This window comes from Ceratina calcarata, unplaced genomic scaffold (genome assembly GCF_001652005.2).
Source record: "Ceratina calcarata isolate Rehan_Ccalc_2016 unplaced genomic scaffold, ASM165200v1 scaffold289, whole genome shotgun sequence".
NCBI lineage: Eukaryota > Metazoa > Arthropoda > Insecta > Hymenoptera > Apidae > Ceratina > Ceratina calcarata.
Genome location: NW_017151271.1, coordinates 49393 through 64528, shown reverse-complemented (window position 1 = coordinate 64528; position 15136 = coordinate 49393). Strand labels below are relative to the sequence as shown.

The window sequence follows — 15136 nt, the reverse complement described above, 5'->3', positions numbered from 1 at the left end:
TTTCTAAGATACATAAACTTTTGGGATTGAGTATATAACCAATACATCCTTAAGTTCGTTTCGTCCTAAACGATCTACAATTGCGATTGTCGCGTGACGTTCTTGTTAATATAGAAATCAATATTTTTTAATCACCTGCGATGGGCGCACCTATAGCTGCCGCCACGCCTTGAAACAGAAGAAGCAATCCGAAAGCGTTGGTCAGTTTCTCCAAGCTCAGAAGGTCCACCACGAGGATCGATCTCAATGAGGCGAAGACGGCTAACGGAAAGCAATAAGAAACAAAAGTTTCGATATTGTTTGCTAACTCGGAACGTAGTCTGGTTGAACTTACATATACTGAGCCCGAAACTAGCGGCGTAAAAGAATTGAAAGCCTTGGGAGAGCGACAGCCCGGAGAATATGGTCAAGAGTCCGCCGGCGCTGATGAATATGTTGTTGACGACCAAAGCGTTAACTCCTGGCAAGCTGCTGGCCACTCCGCACACGACACGACCTATGGTATTCCCGATACCGATCACAGAGACGAGGAACATGGCAGTGGAGGCCTCGACGCCTGCCAACTGGGCTCGATCTGTTCAACAAAAACGATCACCTTCACTTCAAATTCCCTGCCCTTCTTCGTCTGGCGGCCTCGTAAACGGGTCACCGCGTGTCCTTCGATTCGGCTTCAATCCTTCGTTTGATTTACGAGCTTGCAACTCTTCTGGCCGAATTACTCGAGGTAAAAGAAAAATTGTTAGACGTAGTTGAGAGAGCGATACGATACCTGAGACGTACATGAAGGGTGTGTAGAAGCCCATCATCGTCAGTCCACCGGAAATGGCTAGGATCAGGAAGGAAGGACTCTTGAGAAGACTCAAATCGAGCATTGTAGTGAGAATTCGGCGGACGCTCTCTGGACAGAGGTAACAGCTTCCGCTTTCTTCTTCGGCTACGTCTGTCGCGGTGGGCAAACGTGTGACGGACATGTGATAGCCAACGGACGATTGCTGTCAAAACCATACATAATGAATTAACGATCAAATTATAGCCAAAGATATCTTATAATTACTACGGATTTTTGTGCAACATGTATGACAGTAATTCCTTCTATCACTTAAGCAATGCAATATTTCTCATATTTTGTATCGTTTATATTTTCTGCACATTCATTTTTCGTTATGCATAAAATCCGCAATACAATAAATCCTCGGTTTAACGGACCTCACTGTAACGGACGTTGGATTTAGCGGACGCTTTAACTTGGCATGTAGTTCCAGTCAGATTTGCTTACATACTTTTTACTATGTTACCAATTATATATATAGTTTGTTACCAATTTTATTATGTATGTCTTCCATTAAATATTTATATATATCGTTTATAAATATATATTTAAATATTTAAATTAAAAAATAATTAGAATAGTAAAAAAAATATAGTTTCTTTAGTCACGTCCTATTTAAAGGACTTCCGGTATTCTTCCCTGTACATATGTATACTTCGTTAAATCGAGAATCTACTGTGTATTGATAAATGAAATTAGAAGTGAGTAGCGAAATTCGACAGTGGAAACAGCTTGAGAAATTTTTCTAAATACCTGCGACCTGTAATGCGGCAGCCTGTTCAGGGAACCTCCGTAAAATATATCGTCCCTATAAAAAGGCCGCTGCGGATCTTTGCTGAAGGGATTCCGCCTGTTGCCCATTTTCAGCGATTTTTGGCTGCAGTCCGAATCGGCGCGCATTCGCCGACCGCTGATCGTGTGTCGGCGAATCTGCCAACAATTTCCTCTACTTACTTAACCAGGACATACTGTTATTGCGACTAAATGAATCCTGCTGGCAAAGGATTCGCCATAAAACTACCCGCAAATTTCAACCGAGTCATATAACCAATTGTTGATCTCCCTAACACTTAGAATGGAAAAGTTTCGTAGCTTTATTTTCAATAAAAAAAAACAAATAAAATTTTTTCACACAATATTTACGTTCCAATTTTTATTTTCATGTCTTTAATTAAGAATTGTCTCATATACAATATATAAGAATTGTCTCTTATAATATAAGTTATGTAATCTACGAAAAATACGTTTTGCACTAACAATTATAAACGAAAGCACAGAAGTATGATACGTAATTTTGATACGATACGGATAAGTTACAAGTGGACACGTACTATTAGAATAATATGAACGTTTCGTACTCACCGTGGGCACTTTGCCATTCAATCGCTCGACGTCTCCGCCGAGGAGATTGTTCTCCTCCTCAACGGTCTTCTCATCGACGTTCACGTCCAAATCCGAATAGATCGGGACGGACAACCGCTTTTCGGAACTGCTCAGCTTTCTCTCCATAGTCTGCAGTTCCACGTTGTCCTTATGAAGGGAATGCAAGGACTTGGAGACGCTGCAAAGAGACGTTTCTAAAATCAGCTCCTCGAAACCTACCTTCTCGAAGAAAAAATGAAGAGAATAACGAAGCTTGCGATGGAATAGAGATTCAAGCATTACTTTACTATGTTGGGGATGCTTCCAAGTATCTCGGCGGCCGTGGGGTACTCGGTATTATTGTTGGTCCCGAAGAAACCGCTCCTTCCGGGCTGCACGACGCAGTGCAACGAGGCCGTCGACACTCCCGTAGCCATTAAATTGCTCTTCACTTCCAAACCTCCGTTCTCCAGATTGGGCTTCATTTTAATCAGTGTCGGTTTCAATGGACGGAACATAGCGCCGAAAATAGCGCAGTTTAACAGCATCCCTAAAACAATCACAGAAACGCCTCTAATTTTCCCAGCGATTTACCCTCGCGTAACCGTTCGCTGTCGCGTTACCTGCTTGGAAGAGCAACGCGCCTCTCCAACCGAATTGTTTGATCAGCAAGTCTGAGATTGGCGCCAGCATGAAGGCGCCGATCCCGGACCCGCAAACGGCGATCCCGGTTGCTAGCGCTCGCCATCTTTCAAAATAAAATCCGGTAGTTATCACAGCCGGCACGTAAATCAGGCCCGCACCGATACCTCCTAACAATGCAAGACACAAATACAACGTGAAATGGGAGACCGAATGCTGTTCTGTAGCAGAGTTTCTTTCTTCGATTTAAAGATATTTTTTTCTTAACACTGGGATATGTTTAACCAAAGTAATTCTTAGTTTTATTATTATTGAATTAGAAATATCAAAAATAAAATACGTATTATTACTTTTAAAAGTAAAACAAATTTCTATCTAAATCGACATCATATTGTTTTATATAGAAATCCGCAGTCTGTTAGTAATGTGAACTGCATTTGTTGAATGCGAAACTCACCGAGCACGCCGTAGGATATGTAGAGGAACTCGATGGAAGTGCTGAAGTACGAAAGAACGAAAGCGCCACAACTTATCACGCTTCCGAGAATCGCGACAAGCCGGAAACCGTACCTGTTGGCCAAAGCTGAGACGAATGGACCTGTAAAAATCGTCTCGTTATCATTAAATGGTTGGAAGAAGTTTGATAGAAACACGAAACGAAAAATCACTCCATTTAACTGTCAATAGTATAACTAGGCTCGATTTATAGAAAAATTGCATGTACAGAATGAATGCAAATATGTCAGATATCAAAATCAAAAAACTGTACATATATCACATTTCTTAAATCATGAAAATAATGATCTAAAACACATGATATTTTATTCTATTTAAAAATCCGCAGTCTAAATATAGACGATTTACGAAGATATTAATAAAACGTGAAGAGATATTAAATATATGCGTCAAACGATTTACATTTGTCACTGACCAGCCATAAGATAGAATCCGGATTGCAACGAGCCGACCAGAGCTACTCTCGCTTTAGACACGCCGAAGCCCTCGGAAATGTCGTTCAGAAAGACACCGAAGCTGAAGATTATGCCATCGACGAATAGGTTGCACATAAAAGAAGCCGCGACGATCACCCAACCCCATCCACCATCAGGAGGTACCACCATCTCCACCTCGATGCTCTGTCAACACAGTAAATCTCATAATTCTGACATTTCCTTCGATTGGAATTGTAATTCATATAACACAAATAACAAATTCTGAGTGAAGAAAAATGGTTATTAAAAAAAAAGTATGATAGTTATTGATGAACATGAATTTTAATCAAATGCGAGAATAAATAATAATATCTTAAGAAAATCGCAAAGACAGACGAAAAGATGTTGGAAAATAAGTTTTGGGAATGAATGGTATTTCGAAGTTAGAGCAAAACGGAGGTAAGAAGGCGGAACAATCGCGTTCGTCGATGGGCGACGCGATGCGCCGCGTCAGTATCGGACCATGGAAATTCACAAGGTGCTCGAGATCAAGGCTAAAAGAACGGCGAAGCATCGGCAAAGTTTTCGCATTTCGCTGGACCGCGCGTGACCCAAAACTCGGGCGTGTTATCAGTCAGTGGCGACGCGACGCTGATACAGATTTCACTCCACCCGGGTGGAATCGTATGAGTTACATGCTATTATGAGTAGTATTTTTAGCCCTTGCAACGATATCGGTAATCTCTTTAAAGTTGAAGTAACACGTTTCGCAAGTCAAGCTAACAGGCGCCATGCCGGTATATGATATTACGTGCAACAATACGAATATAATAGAATGTAATATCCAGTAAAATATATAATGTACAGTCTAATATAAGTAATATCTGTAAAACAGAACAGTTTGCTCTCACTGCTAAATATTCATTAAAAAAAAAATGTAACTACATTACACAAAGTAGTCTCGTGATCATTATCAGTTAACATTGATCAATTCAGAACCGATCACGCCTCTTTCATTTACATATCGACATACAGGCTGAATCAATAACGAATATAAAAATACGAAAAGTGAATATTTGTTGAAATACAAGGATTAACTCACTTGAGAAACTGTATAAAACAAAACGATCCATATAATGAACTATTGAAATATTTTGAAATTCATGTTATACAGAAATAAGTAAAGCATTTTAGATAGTGTCTTACTTCGTTATTATTGTCTTGAACGTCTTCGAGTTGCAGCTGCTCCTCGTTCTTGGGACCGGTCCCATTTTGTATCGGTGCCTTCGCGGCTTGATCGTCTGTCTTATTCCCCATCGACGCCATCGTCATCCACGGTTGACTGAAACAGAACCAAGTGAAAATTGAAATCGCGACGGAGGCGTGCGATTCGTATTAATTGTCGACCATCGCGCCCGTTTCCATTAAATACCGTGCCTCAATCCGTGCCCCGACACGTCATTACTTGCATAAATACGTGTCATTATCATACCTATAAATTATCCGCGTGCTCACCGTGCCAGAGAGGCGGGAAAGGAACCTGGCGACTAACTGTTCCGCCCCGTGAAATTAAAACCGAATGAAATTAAAAATACTTGGCGCGAGGAGAGATGGAAAAAAAAAATCCGATTGCTACAATCGAAGTAGATAAAAGGAGACTGAATAAACCAGTCGATTGATGAATGGGAAGAGTGTCTAACTTTCAGAGTAATCAACTGTTGCTGTTTGCCAGCGAACGGTTTATTGAATCCTTGCTGGAGAACGTGCTACTGTTGAGCTGTCCGCAATGAATCATATTAGATATTGTACCCTGTTTGCAGAGTGTATCACGAAGAAGATGATAAATCAATAAGAATGGGAGAATATCTTTGAATAAAAAAAACGACTGGCATAAAGTAGGCCAAGGGCGATACCACTTAAGAGATTGTTTAAAAAAAGAAACGTGGAGCCAACTTACTTTGAGTCAATGAAAGAAATACTTTGAAATATGTCGAATGTACTGTACACTTCGGACTTCGTTCGGCGTGGAACGAAGTCGACTAAGGATGAAGTTAGCCCTCAAATAATTTCTCACACGACTGATTAGGCCGCATTTACGAAGTACAGTCCCACGAGCAAAGAAGCAATCATACTCGTTGAATCGCCGATTCGAAACGATAGTTCGCGTCACGTGCCGATCGTGACCGGCCTTGACCTTTCTCAATGCCCCTAGACGACCTTCAGCTTAGAACGCTGACTGGTCCCTTCGTATCTCATCTCTTTAATCTCTCATTAATTCTCATTGCTTACCGCTTCCATGCACACAACACCAAAATAATAGACAAGAATGTTTATGCAATAATAAACGTGTTAGGAAACGCACATATAAGAAACACGTACCGATTCGATAATTATAGCACAAGTGACAGGTGAAACAACATGGAATCTCACCTGCTACGAATAAATGATCACGTTAAACACTCTAAAAACTCTCCGACCAAAGTGATCCTATAGAAGCGACGAGAGACAATTGAATGGTCGGGGAAAAGTTCTCGTTCTAATAAAAAAAGCTTTGTATCTGGCAGTTTGTAAATCAACGATAAGATACGACCTATGTCAACCGATTTCACGCCGGCCTTTGCATATCAAACGAGAACGCGTCTCTATCGAAAGCGATGAGGAAACATCGTTGCACTTACTGTTTACCGTGAGCTAAGGTTGCTCGTTCGTTACGAGACGGCCACAAATCTTCCCTGACGTTATAACACCGAAGGGGAGCAAAATTTTAACGGCGAGCAAACGGCAGACGAATAATATTTTCTTTGAGTTTATCTGAGCCAGTAGTCAGACTTCCTAAATTTACCGACAAACGAATATAATTATCTCGACGTGGCGGCTTCCTAAACATACCAGTGTCGGGAGTTATCGTGTCTCGTTGACGCATTCTAGATTCATTGGGAAAATAATTATTATCGCGCTCGCCTATGTCCCTTGGAGTGGAAATTATCGTCGGTGACGCTCGTTCCGACACACCAATTTTGCTAGATTATTATTTTTGTTTGAGTGAACGACGATTATCAGATACGGGCAATCATTCTTGCCGATTGCTCAAGATTTAATCAATCTTGTTTGCTTTGCACTGTTTATCAATAGGATTACTACTAGGATTAGCTTGGATATCGTCGCGGGATTGAGAATAATAAAGAATACGGTAGCTTAATTAAACAAGTACATTTCAAACAATTTCTCTCAAAAGATAATATTTTCTTATTCTGGCAATAATCTCGGTTAAATAATAAGAGAATAATAAAAATAATAAATTATGTACTTTTGATAGAGGCAACGGGTAGTAAAGAAAGGCTGTTCTTAAATCAGAAACTGCTTAGGGTCAACGTCTTCACTACTTGACCCTTTTGATCACCGCGTTGATACAGCGCAAGGTCGCGGGGCGGTTATAAATAAGTGCGAATGGCTAATCGGTCACGATCTGACTAGAACAGGACAAAGAACGAAGTGGAGAGGAGAAGATATTTCGAAACGCTGGTTGATAGTAATAGTAAATGGTTCAGGTCCACGCGCAGGGACGTCATCGCCATCAGCCACGGTGAAGCCATATATTGTTGTACGGTTTGACGAGTATTGTGCAAACAGGATTGTGTAAACTTCAACTGGTTGATAAGGGGCGCGCTTATTTTTAGTAAATCGCGGTTAACACGCTCGCCTCGCAGCTTCCTATGGACTTTCAAATCGATCCAAACTCTACCGCGATATCGTAACGTCATTCATCGTATTCGATTTTTCAGAAAATTCATTTTGCTTCTTATACCTGTGAGTTTCAATCTCCGCTGTTTTATAAATTTAATAGGTAATACAAGAATCGTACGAAATCTGATATTTCCCTTTCGATCTGATTAAAATTCGAGATTCAGATATGAAAAAATTGTATTCCAGATAAACGGACTGAAAACCGAGGCAAAAGAAGTAGCGTTGAAATTTTATCTCTCGTTTCAAGATGCTTCCAGCAATTTTTAGCTGCAAGCCGGAAACGCGGACGCGCGTAACGATATATCTACGCGACGTCTAACAAGTGAGTCGTTTTCCCGAAATAATCCCCGGCCATAGGGCGGGAGCAGAGCTAAAGTGTAATAATAGCCGTATGGAAATGAGGTCCGTCGGAAAAATTCGTAAACAGGCGAGGAATAGCGATCGGCAATCGTTGCTCCAGAAAACCAGAAGAAGGAGCAATTATCAGTGGAAAACGAGCAGATAACTGTTATCGCGTTGCACTGGAATACAATGCGGCATCCCGCCGTCGCGGTACGGGCGTTCCCTCGAGAATTCATTTTTTGGCTCGATACCAAACGCGTCACTCAGTTTCTTTCTCTTTCACCGTCGATTCACTCGCTTCGTCTTCGTAAATAACGAAACGCGATAACGGGACGAGGGGGGCGCGAGACTAGCCGCGAAACGTTCCCGTTTTGCTTCACAACACCTTTATCGCGGCAGCTGTAAGCGGGAGCTTTTGATCATCGCCCATGTCATGTGCCATTCATCAATCTCCTCGAAACTAGGAAAGGAAGATGAAGTACATGTCGAAGAATCGAATTTTTACTGTTTAATCAATGGTTCACGATAGTTGCAAAAAAACGAATTATGAGGAAGAGAGAGAGAGTTAAGACATAGTTTCCAAGAAGTGTCTACTTCCTTGTGAAACTTTTCCAATCAATGTTTCAGGTCAATAGGAATTTTGTTGTTCCTCTTATTGTTCATAGCAAGTGGCTAAAAATAATTGAAATATTGTTTACGAGTTTATTTCAAATGATAATCGTCCATTCTGTTGATGTTGAACTCAATCAATAATTATCCCCCAAGAATACTCGAGTTTAAGAAAACGATTGTCCCCCGCTCCGGATTTCTCCGCGAGTTAATTCGTGAAACCTATAGTTTTGGTTTTATATTTTATTACAACCGAATATACTCAGAATACTTTACTCTCGATTTATTATACATAAATATTATATTTGTATAATAATATCATTTGAATAAAAAAAGATTTAATGTATGTATGTATGTATGTATCGATTATTCTCATTTCTAATCCATGCGTTAAAGGATTAAGAAATCTCTCTTGATTCAACAGTTACTTCTTGTCTATCGAAAAATAGCAAATTTTTATGGATTAATCTGTATAAACTATGATTTGAATGCATGTATACAATATGAGATGTACAGAATACAAAGGACGCATGTAAAGTGCAAGAAAATCGTTGTTTTCTGATAGATAAGAGAAATTTTGATTCGGATTTCATTTTTTTAATTGACATCACCAATGTTTCATTTTGCATAAAATTCTACGGTCTACTTATGTATCATCGTATCCTTCGAAGCAGCTGCGTCGTCGGCACTCATCGCGTCTTCTTGGAAACGCCACGGAAACAAACTATTCGTTTTGATGGCGGGAAAGAAGACCTCGTTAAGGAGAACTCGTTCAACTCGATTTAACCGGCGTATTGAGCCTAATTGGAAAATTGTCAGGTTTTCAATTGAATTTTCATGCTTTAATTGATGCCCGACCAGTGTACCTATTTACAAAACAGGATGCTCCTACCGAGCGAGATCGCTTAGGGAATATTTATAGATTCCACCGTATTTTTCCATTACATTGAGACTGGATCCAGGGATTCCGATGACCGACCAAATAGTCAATTATAGTTTACGCGTTCGCAGCATTTCAAGCGTATAAAACGCTTTTGGCAGATCGTTCAGAATTATTTAATTTCGTAATCAGATAAATAATTCCACGTATGTGAATCTTTAGCACTTGGAATAATAGTCGAATGGAAAATTGTTGCGCGCGGGCTGATATCGCGTATAAATATTGAAACGAGTGTACTCGAGGATTGGAATACATGGATCGGCTTCTTGGCCCATTAATCAAGCATCAACGCACAAATGTTTGCACGTCCCGACGTATGAAAATAACCGTAATAACGACCAGGCTCATTACTGTAAACGATAAAAAAAAGAGGTCTTACCGTGATCATTTATCTTCAGGAATTTACTAAATACGAGATTATTATCGACTTGCTTCTGTATCTGGGCTATCGATGAAAAACAAATTGGACCTATTATGGATATTGGTAAAATTTTGAAATCTAAAAGATCTAATGTCCCAACTATAATCGAAAGCCTCTAGCAATTTGATAAATACTTGAAACTCATTTCTTCAAACGAGAAACTTGAAGTGGTCTCTTCAGATCCAATTAATCATCAAATTAAAAACAGCTTTATCGAATAGAACGCTTATCGACTAGCTAATCATCAAAATACTTCAGGTTGTTACAACGCTACACTTTTTTATCTAATTTATCTAATCGGACTGCTGAAAACGTGATTACCATATTAGGTATTGAGATCTATTCTCTTTTCGTTGGTGGACTCGATGATAGTACGACTACAATCTGATCTGTTACCCAACTGTTCTAAAGGGGGTCAATCAGCAGAAAACCGATCGGCTGATATGTTCAAATTCCGACTCATCGGGTTTTCGAGTGTCCTTTGAAAAAGTAGCTGAAATCGAAAAATGGCGAACGGCCGTGCCCTTATTGAATTCTTTCGCCGGCCCTTGTTGCTCCTCTCGAGGAATTGATTAGGGCGAACCTTCCATTCACTCGAACCGTGAATGAACCGTGCGTTGAATAGACGCCGGTCACAATGAACAATCCTACGCGTGCAGTAGTACGGATCAAGCGGTGGCTCATACTTCATATAATGCTATTCGTAAGAACAAAGTTGTGATACTTGAGATGCATTATTTATTTGCTAAAAATAGTGGAACAGTTAATCGGAAACGTAACTAGTACTAATTCATTCTCATTATCATTACTATTCTATTAGCAAATGTAATTACTAAAGCGCAATAAGTACCTAACTGTATTAACATCTACTTAATTCACCTATTTACTGAATTTGAATTAATGAAATCTACATAGTGTATTTTAAGTATCTTAAGACTTTTATAAATGAATCTATCTACTTGAGGAATGAAACGAAAAATGTTTGAATCAATAACGAAGCGTCAGTTCTAATCTCAGATAACGAAAATTCAAACATAAAATTAGGAATTCAAGAATTCTTTCATTAAAATCGCACTCTACCTACAGATCAGCTGACCAACGGGCAATCTCTCGGAGGCCACGTGTCGGGGCCGAAGTTCAATAAAACTTATCTATCGATTTGCTGCTGCAGTATATTTATTTACCAACAATCGCGAGGCGACAGTGAATCGGTGCTTCGCGGCGACAAGCGTTTCAAAAATAGCCGTGATGCGGGCCAATAAACCCTGCCGCGGCCGGGTCACTCGACCCACCCTCGTCTCGCTATCGCAGCTTCCCTTCCGTACATTCCAAGAGTTTCCCTTGAACCAACAGAAATGCCAGTATTTTTTTATGAGCCAGCTGTGTCACGTGACCATATATTTCTTGGATGTTTTCCCATTTTCTTTAAAAGAACCATCAGTGCAGTACAATCATTACATAAGCCGTAACAACACTTCTCACTGTTTCCAGTAGTATGTTTGTACTAAATGATACAGAGATAACAATATAATTAATCCTACTTGTAAAGTTTGCAGGCCCGTAAAAGACTAATTCTAATCGTTCGTAGGCTCGTCTTTGAGCAACGGTAATTAATATTAACGTTCTACGCTGCTACTCGTAGCTCCGTTTAATGCGTCACGAGGACACGTACGTTAATTATTGTACAGGTTTTTCATCCGCTCCCGTGGGTAGGGAAAGGCCGCGACGTAGGTACTCGGCCGGCGACGACGGTTCGATCGATTTTGAAATTTTCCGACGCCGCAAGTCCGACGGAGAGCCAGAGAACATCCGTTCGGTTTTGTCGCCTCAAATCGAATCGATAAGGATGCAGATAGGGGAACCGATGGACAAATTAACGGCAGGGAATTTCCATACGCGCGAGTGTGTACAGAGAACTAGCAAGGTCGATCCGCCGACAGAAAGGCCCCCATTACTGATTCGAAATTAATATTCCGATCGTCTCGGTCGACTTACGCACGCATGTGCCTGTGCCGCGGCGGTCGCGCGCGCCTATCTCGCGTGCCTCGTATGGAAATTTCAGAAACGACGATGTTTCGTGAACGAGCGTCATCGTTAAGCGTCGATAAACGAGCAACTTTGCGCTGGATCAAACCGGGCGAAAAAAATAGATGCGTTAAGCGCCTCGTCGATAGTCTAATTATGGAATCGCCTCGTGATAAGCGGGAAAATAAATGCGCGCGTGTACGATAGGAGATAAGTATGTGTATGCAGTAATTTAAAATATTGATTCATTTATATATAAAATATCACGTCGTGAATCATTCAATCATGTATAACATTGTATCGGAAGTGCGGATTAGAACTTGAAGATTTAACTACGTCGTTCTGCAAAATGTTTTATTGTGCTCACACTTTTCCATCCCCGCAGTTGGGGTGAGCGAGGATCGAAACGAACGCACGTGTTGTCACGAGCACGTGCAAAGGGGAGCTACGCATGCGCTCACCTCGAGGCGGGAAGTGCGCGTGAGCGTTTGTGAATATGAAACACGCGTGGCGGCACACGCGTGCCTCTACACGCGGCTTCTCATCTCGTACGAGGCACAGACACAGGCACACGTTCTGTGTACGTACTATCTACGCACGTATGTAGACCGCGACGGAAGCCGAACGCGATAAGGTCGAATGATTACCTTTTTTTGTGAAGCCACTGTCACCGCCCGACGAAATTCTACGCTCGGATCACCAGAAGTAAACGGAGACTGGAGCGTAACGCGCGCGTGTTCCTGGCCGGTTAGGTGCGCGTATACTACTAAGACGATACGCGCGATGTGCTCGAGTGTAAACCAGCGGAGCGCGATGAACGTGTCCCGTCGGGTGTGCACGGCTTCCATCGGTCACCGATAACGACCGAATGCCAGATTGGTCCGCCTCGAGGCTCGGAGGATCTGTATCGTTGGACACACGCTTGTCGGAATCGCAACGTCCGGTCGTCGGACGATCTCGCGCCGCGGAGCCGCTAAGCGTGACGCAACGAGCGTAGAAATCCGCGGCTAAACGGAATCCGAAGGTTCGCCAGGAAACGTCCCGTCGTCGGTCGTCCTTCGCGGAAGAACACGCGCGAGGATCAACAGGACGATCATCTTGAGATGATACCGATAACGAGTGTGAAAAGCCACGACCTTGTGAGATTATAAAACTATCACTGCTCGGCGGTAAGAGCAAATCCGGACGGAGTCTTTAAATCCATTGCGCGACTGATCCGTATTGAGTGATAATCGAAGCGCGTTCGCGAAGGGTAGATATCGCCAGCTGATAGTCCAATCGCAACTACGCGGCGGCAACATGTTGCTCGAGCGAGTCTCGAGTAGCAATCGGCGATCATCGATGCGCGTCGAAACGAGACGGCCGTGGTGTACACCACCCTTCGCCCACGGATCGAACAGCGATCGCAACTAATCGTTAAATGCGCATTACAACGCGTTGCAGTTTTGTCCGTCGAACGCTGCCGCGAGTACTCGCCGAGAAACACTCCAATAGACGAACCGTTTCGGTCAAAAGACTGTGCGTCAATCGGTTTTCAATCTGCGGATAACGATGATGTAGAGAATTGAAGAAATGGATTACCGTCGAGGTAACCCGGACGCAGGTGTTCGCCGATAGTGGATCCGATCGAATTATACGCGTGCTTATCCCGCACGTTCCGCGACTACGGTGCTGAATGATTTATCTACTAAATAGGAACGATTAAATCGCCGAGAATATGCTAATCGAGCATAGCATAAATACAACGTGCTACCGGAATGTTCGAACGCGTTCCTAAACGTGTCTCGCGGCTGCTATTTGCGTATTTGTGGGACATGCTCGTTCAACGAAAGTGGGCTAAACTCTTAGATACTTTGTTAATTAGTAAGTCGTGTAAGAAAAAGAGAGAGATTGAACAGGTTCGCGTATGTAAATACTATTTCAGTGCTATGGTGAAACGCTAGAGAAAATGAACTCATGCACGACTGCCAAGAAGTGATGGCACGTGTAGGAACGGAGTCCCATGAAGAAAAACAGGCATTGTTCTTTCTCTTTGCTCGATGCCGCATTCGTTTCGTCTGAGAATACGTTCGTTCGTTCGTTGACCTAACTCATTTGCAAACTAGGATTTCAATCACTGTTCTCTCAGGAATTCGTTTTTGTTTTTCATTGATGTCACGTAGTCGTTATGACGATTCGCAGTAATAATTTTACTTTGTTGGTAATATCACTCCGTGAAAAGTTTAAGTCACATCGAAAACCACTCACGTATGCGTCATGATCGTCACCAAGAATGCATCGATGTCACAGTCGAACAGTTCGCAGCTTGTTGTCCGCTTCACCTGAAGAAGAAGGGAACAGACCGAAGGGACGAACGCCATGAAGAATTCGCGAAGGAAAAAAGCGACGGAGGGTGTAGGATTCGCGGTAGTGAACTGTTAAACCTAATTGAAAGAGAGCACAAGAGAATCGCGGTAAAACAACGAGCCACTTGCAATTCTCGCGCGACTGAAAGACGGACTTCTGCTCGATTTCCTGTGCTTCGTCCCCTCCTGCTGCACCGCTCGGTGCTTAGAATCGAAAGTGCAAGTTTACTTAAGGTAGGTCGCGCCAAGAATATACGCCTATCGTCGCGACGAATTCCCATTTCGTTCGTACGCACGTCGCAGAAGAGCGGTGGAAATGTAACGAGATCATCCCGAGTAGATCATCTCTCGCGGATAGTTAACACGAGTTATACCAGTTCTGTTACTTCGTTTTAAAGATTAAATGAACGCGCCGAAACTTAGACCTACAGAGTGTCCCAGAAAAAGTGTTAGAGCCGAAAAGGGGTGATTTTGGAGATGTTTCTGAATAATAATTTCATTTGGTAAAATGCAAAGTGAGCCATGGTTTTTGAATTATTAACGAAAACCACTGAGCAATGAGAGACGCGTAAGGCCCGCGTTCAGCCACGGGTTGGCTCGGATCGTGACGCTCGGACGTTGCATAGTGCGGGCCTTACACGCGCTCTTATTAGTCAGTGTTTTTCGTTAATAATTCAAAAACCATGCCTCACTTTGCATTTTGGCAAAGGAAATTGTTGTTCAAAAAGACTTGCAGAATCACCTCCCGGCTCTGACACTTTCTCTGGCACATCCTGTATACGTGAAAGAATCTCGAATGATACAGCACTTCTTCCGTACTTTGGAAAGGAATGTCATGTGTTAGAACATAAATTGGCCGGAAATATTCCGACGCTGTAAAGTGCGAATCGATCTCGAAGCAGAACAGGAGAGGAAAATTCGGGGGGATGCACGTTATGAATAAAT

General features: G+C 42.1%; 1 protein-coding gene across 4 annotated transcripts in view; it reads right to left on the bottom strand.

The window, feature by feature from the left end:
* The window catches only part of LOC108623674 (monocarboxylate transporter 3), an 18385-nt gene extending 3336 nt beyond the window's left edge, over window positions 1-15049 (bottom strand). Inside the window, exons 1-12 of one of the 4 annotated variants that reach the window (XM_026812502.1) lie at window positions 12494-13222; window positions 11006-11161; window positions 4972-5107; window positions 3765-3969; window positions 3291-3431; window positions 2815-3003; window positions 2495-2741; window positions 2192-2390; window positions 1583-1759; window positions 770-992; window positions 335-574; window positions 136-261 (exon numbers count right to left, since the gene is read on the bottom strand). In XM_026812502.1, coding sequence (XP_026668303.1) covers window positions 136-261; window positions 335-574; window positions 770-992; window positions 1583-1759; window positions 2192-2390; window positions 2495-2741; window positions 2815-3003; window positions 3291-3431; window positions 3765-3969; window positions 4972-5097 — 1873 coding nt within the window. In that variant the 5' untranslated portion in view covers window positions 5098-5107; window positions 11006-11161; window positions 12494-13222. Of the gene's footprint in view, window positions 1-135; window positions 262-334; window positions 575-769; window positions 993-1582; window positions 1760-2191; window positions 2391-2494; window positions 2742-2814; window positions 3004-3290; window positions 3432-3764; window positions 3970-4971; window positions 5110-11005; window positions 11162-12493; window positions 13223-14093 lie in introns of those variants that run through there. The other 3 variants (XM_018022349.2, XM_026812503.1, XM_026812504.1) reach the window with 3 other exon arrangements.
* Between the last annotated feature and the right edge of the window lie 87 nt (window positions 15050-15136).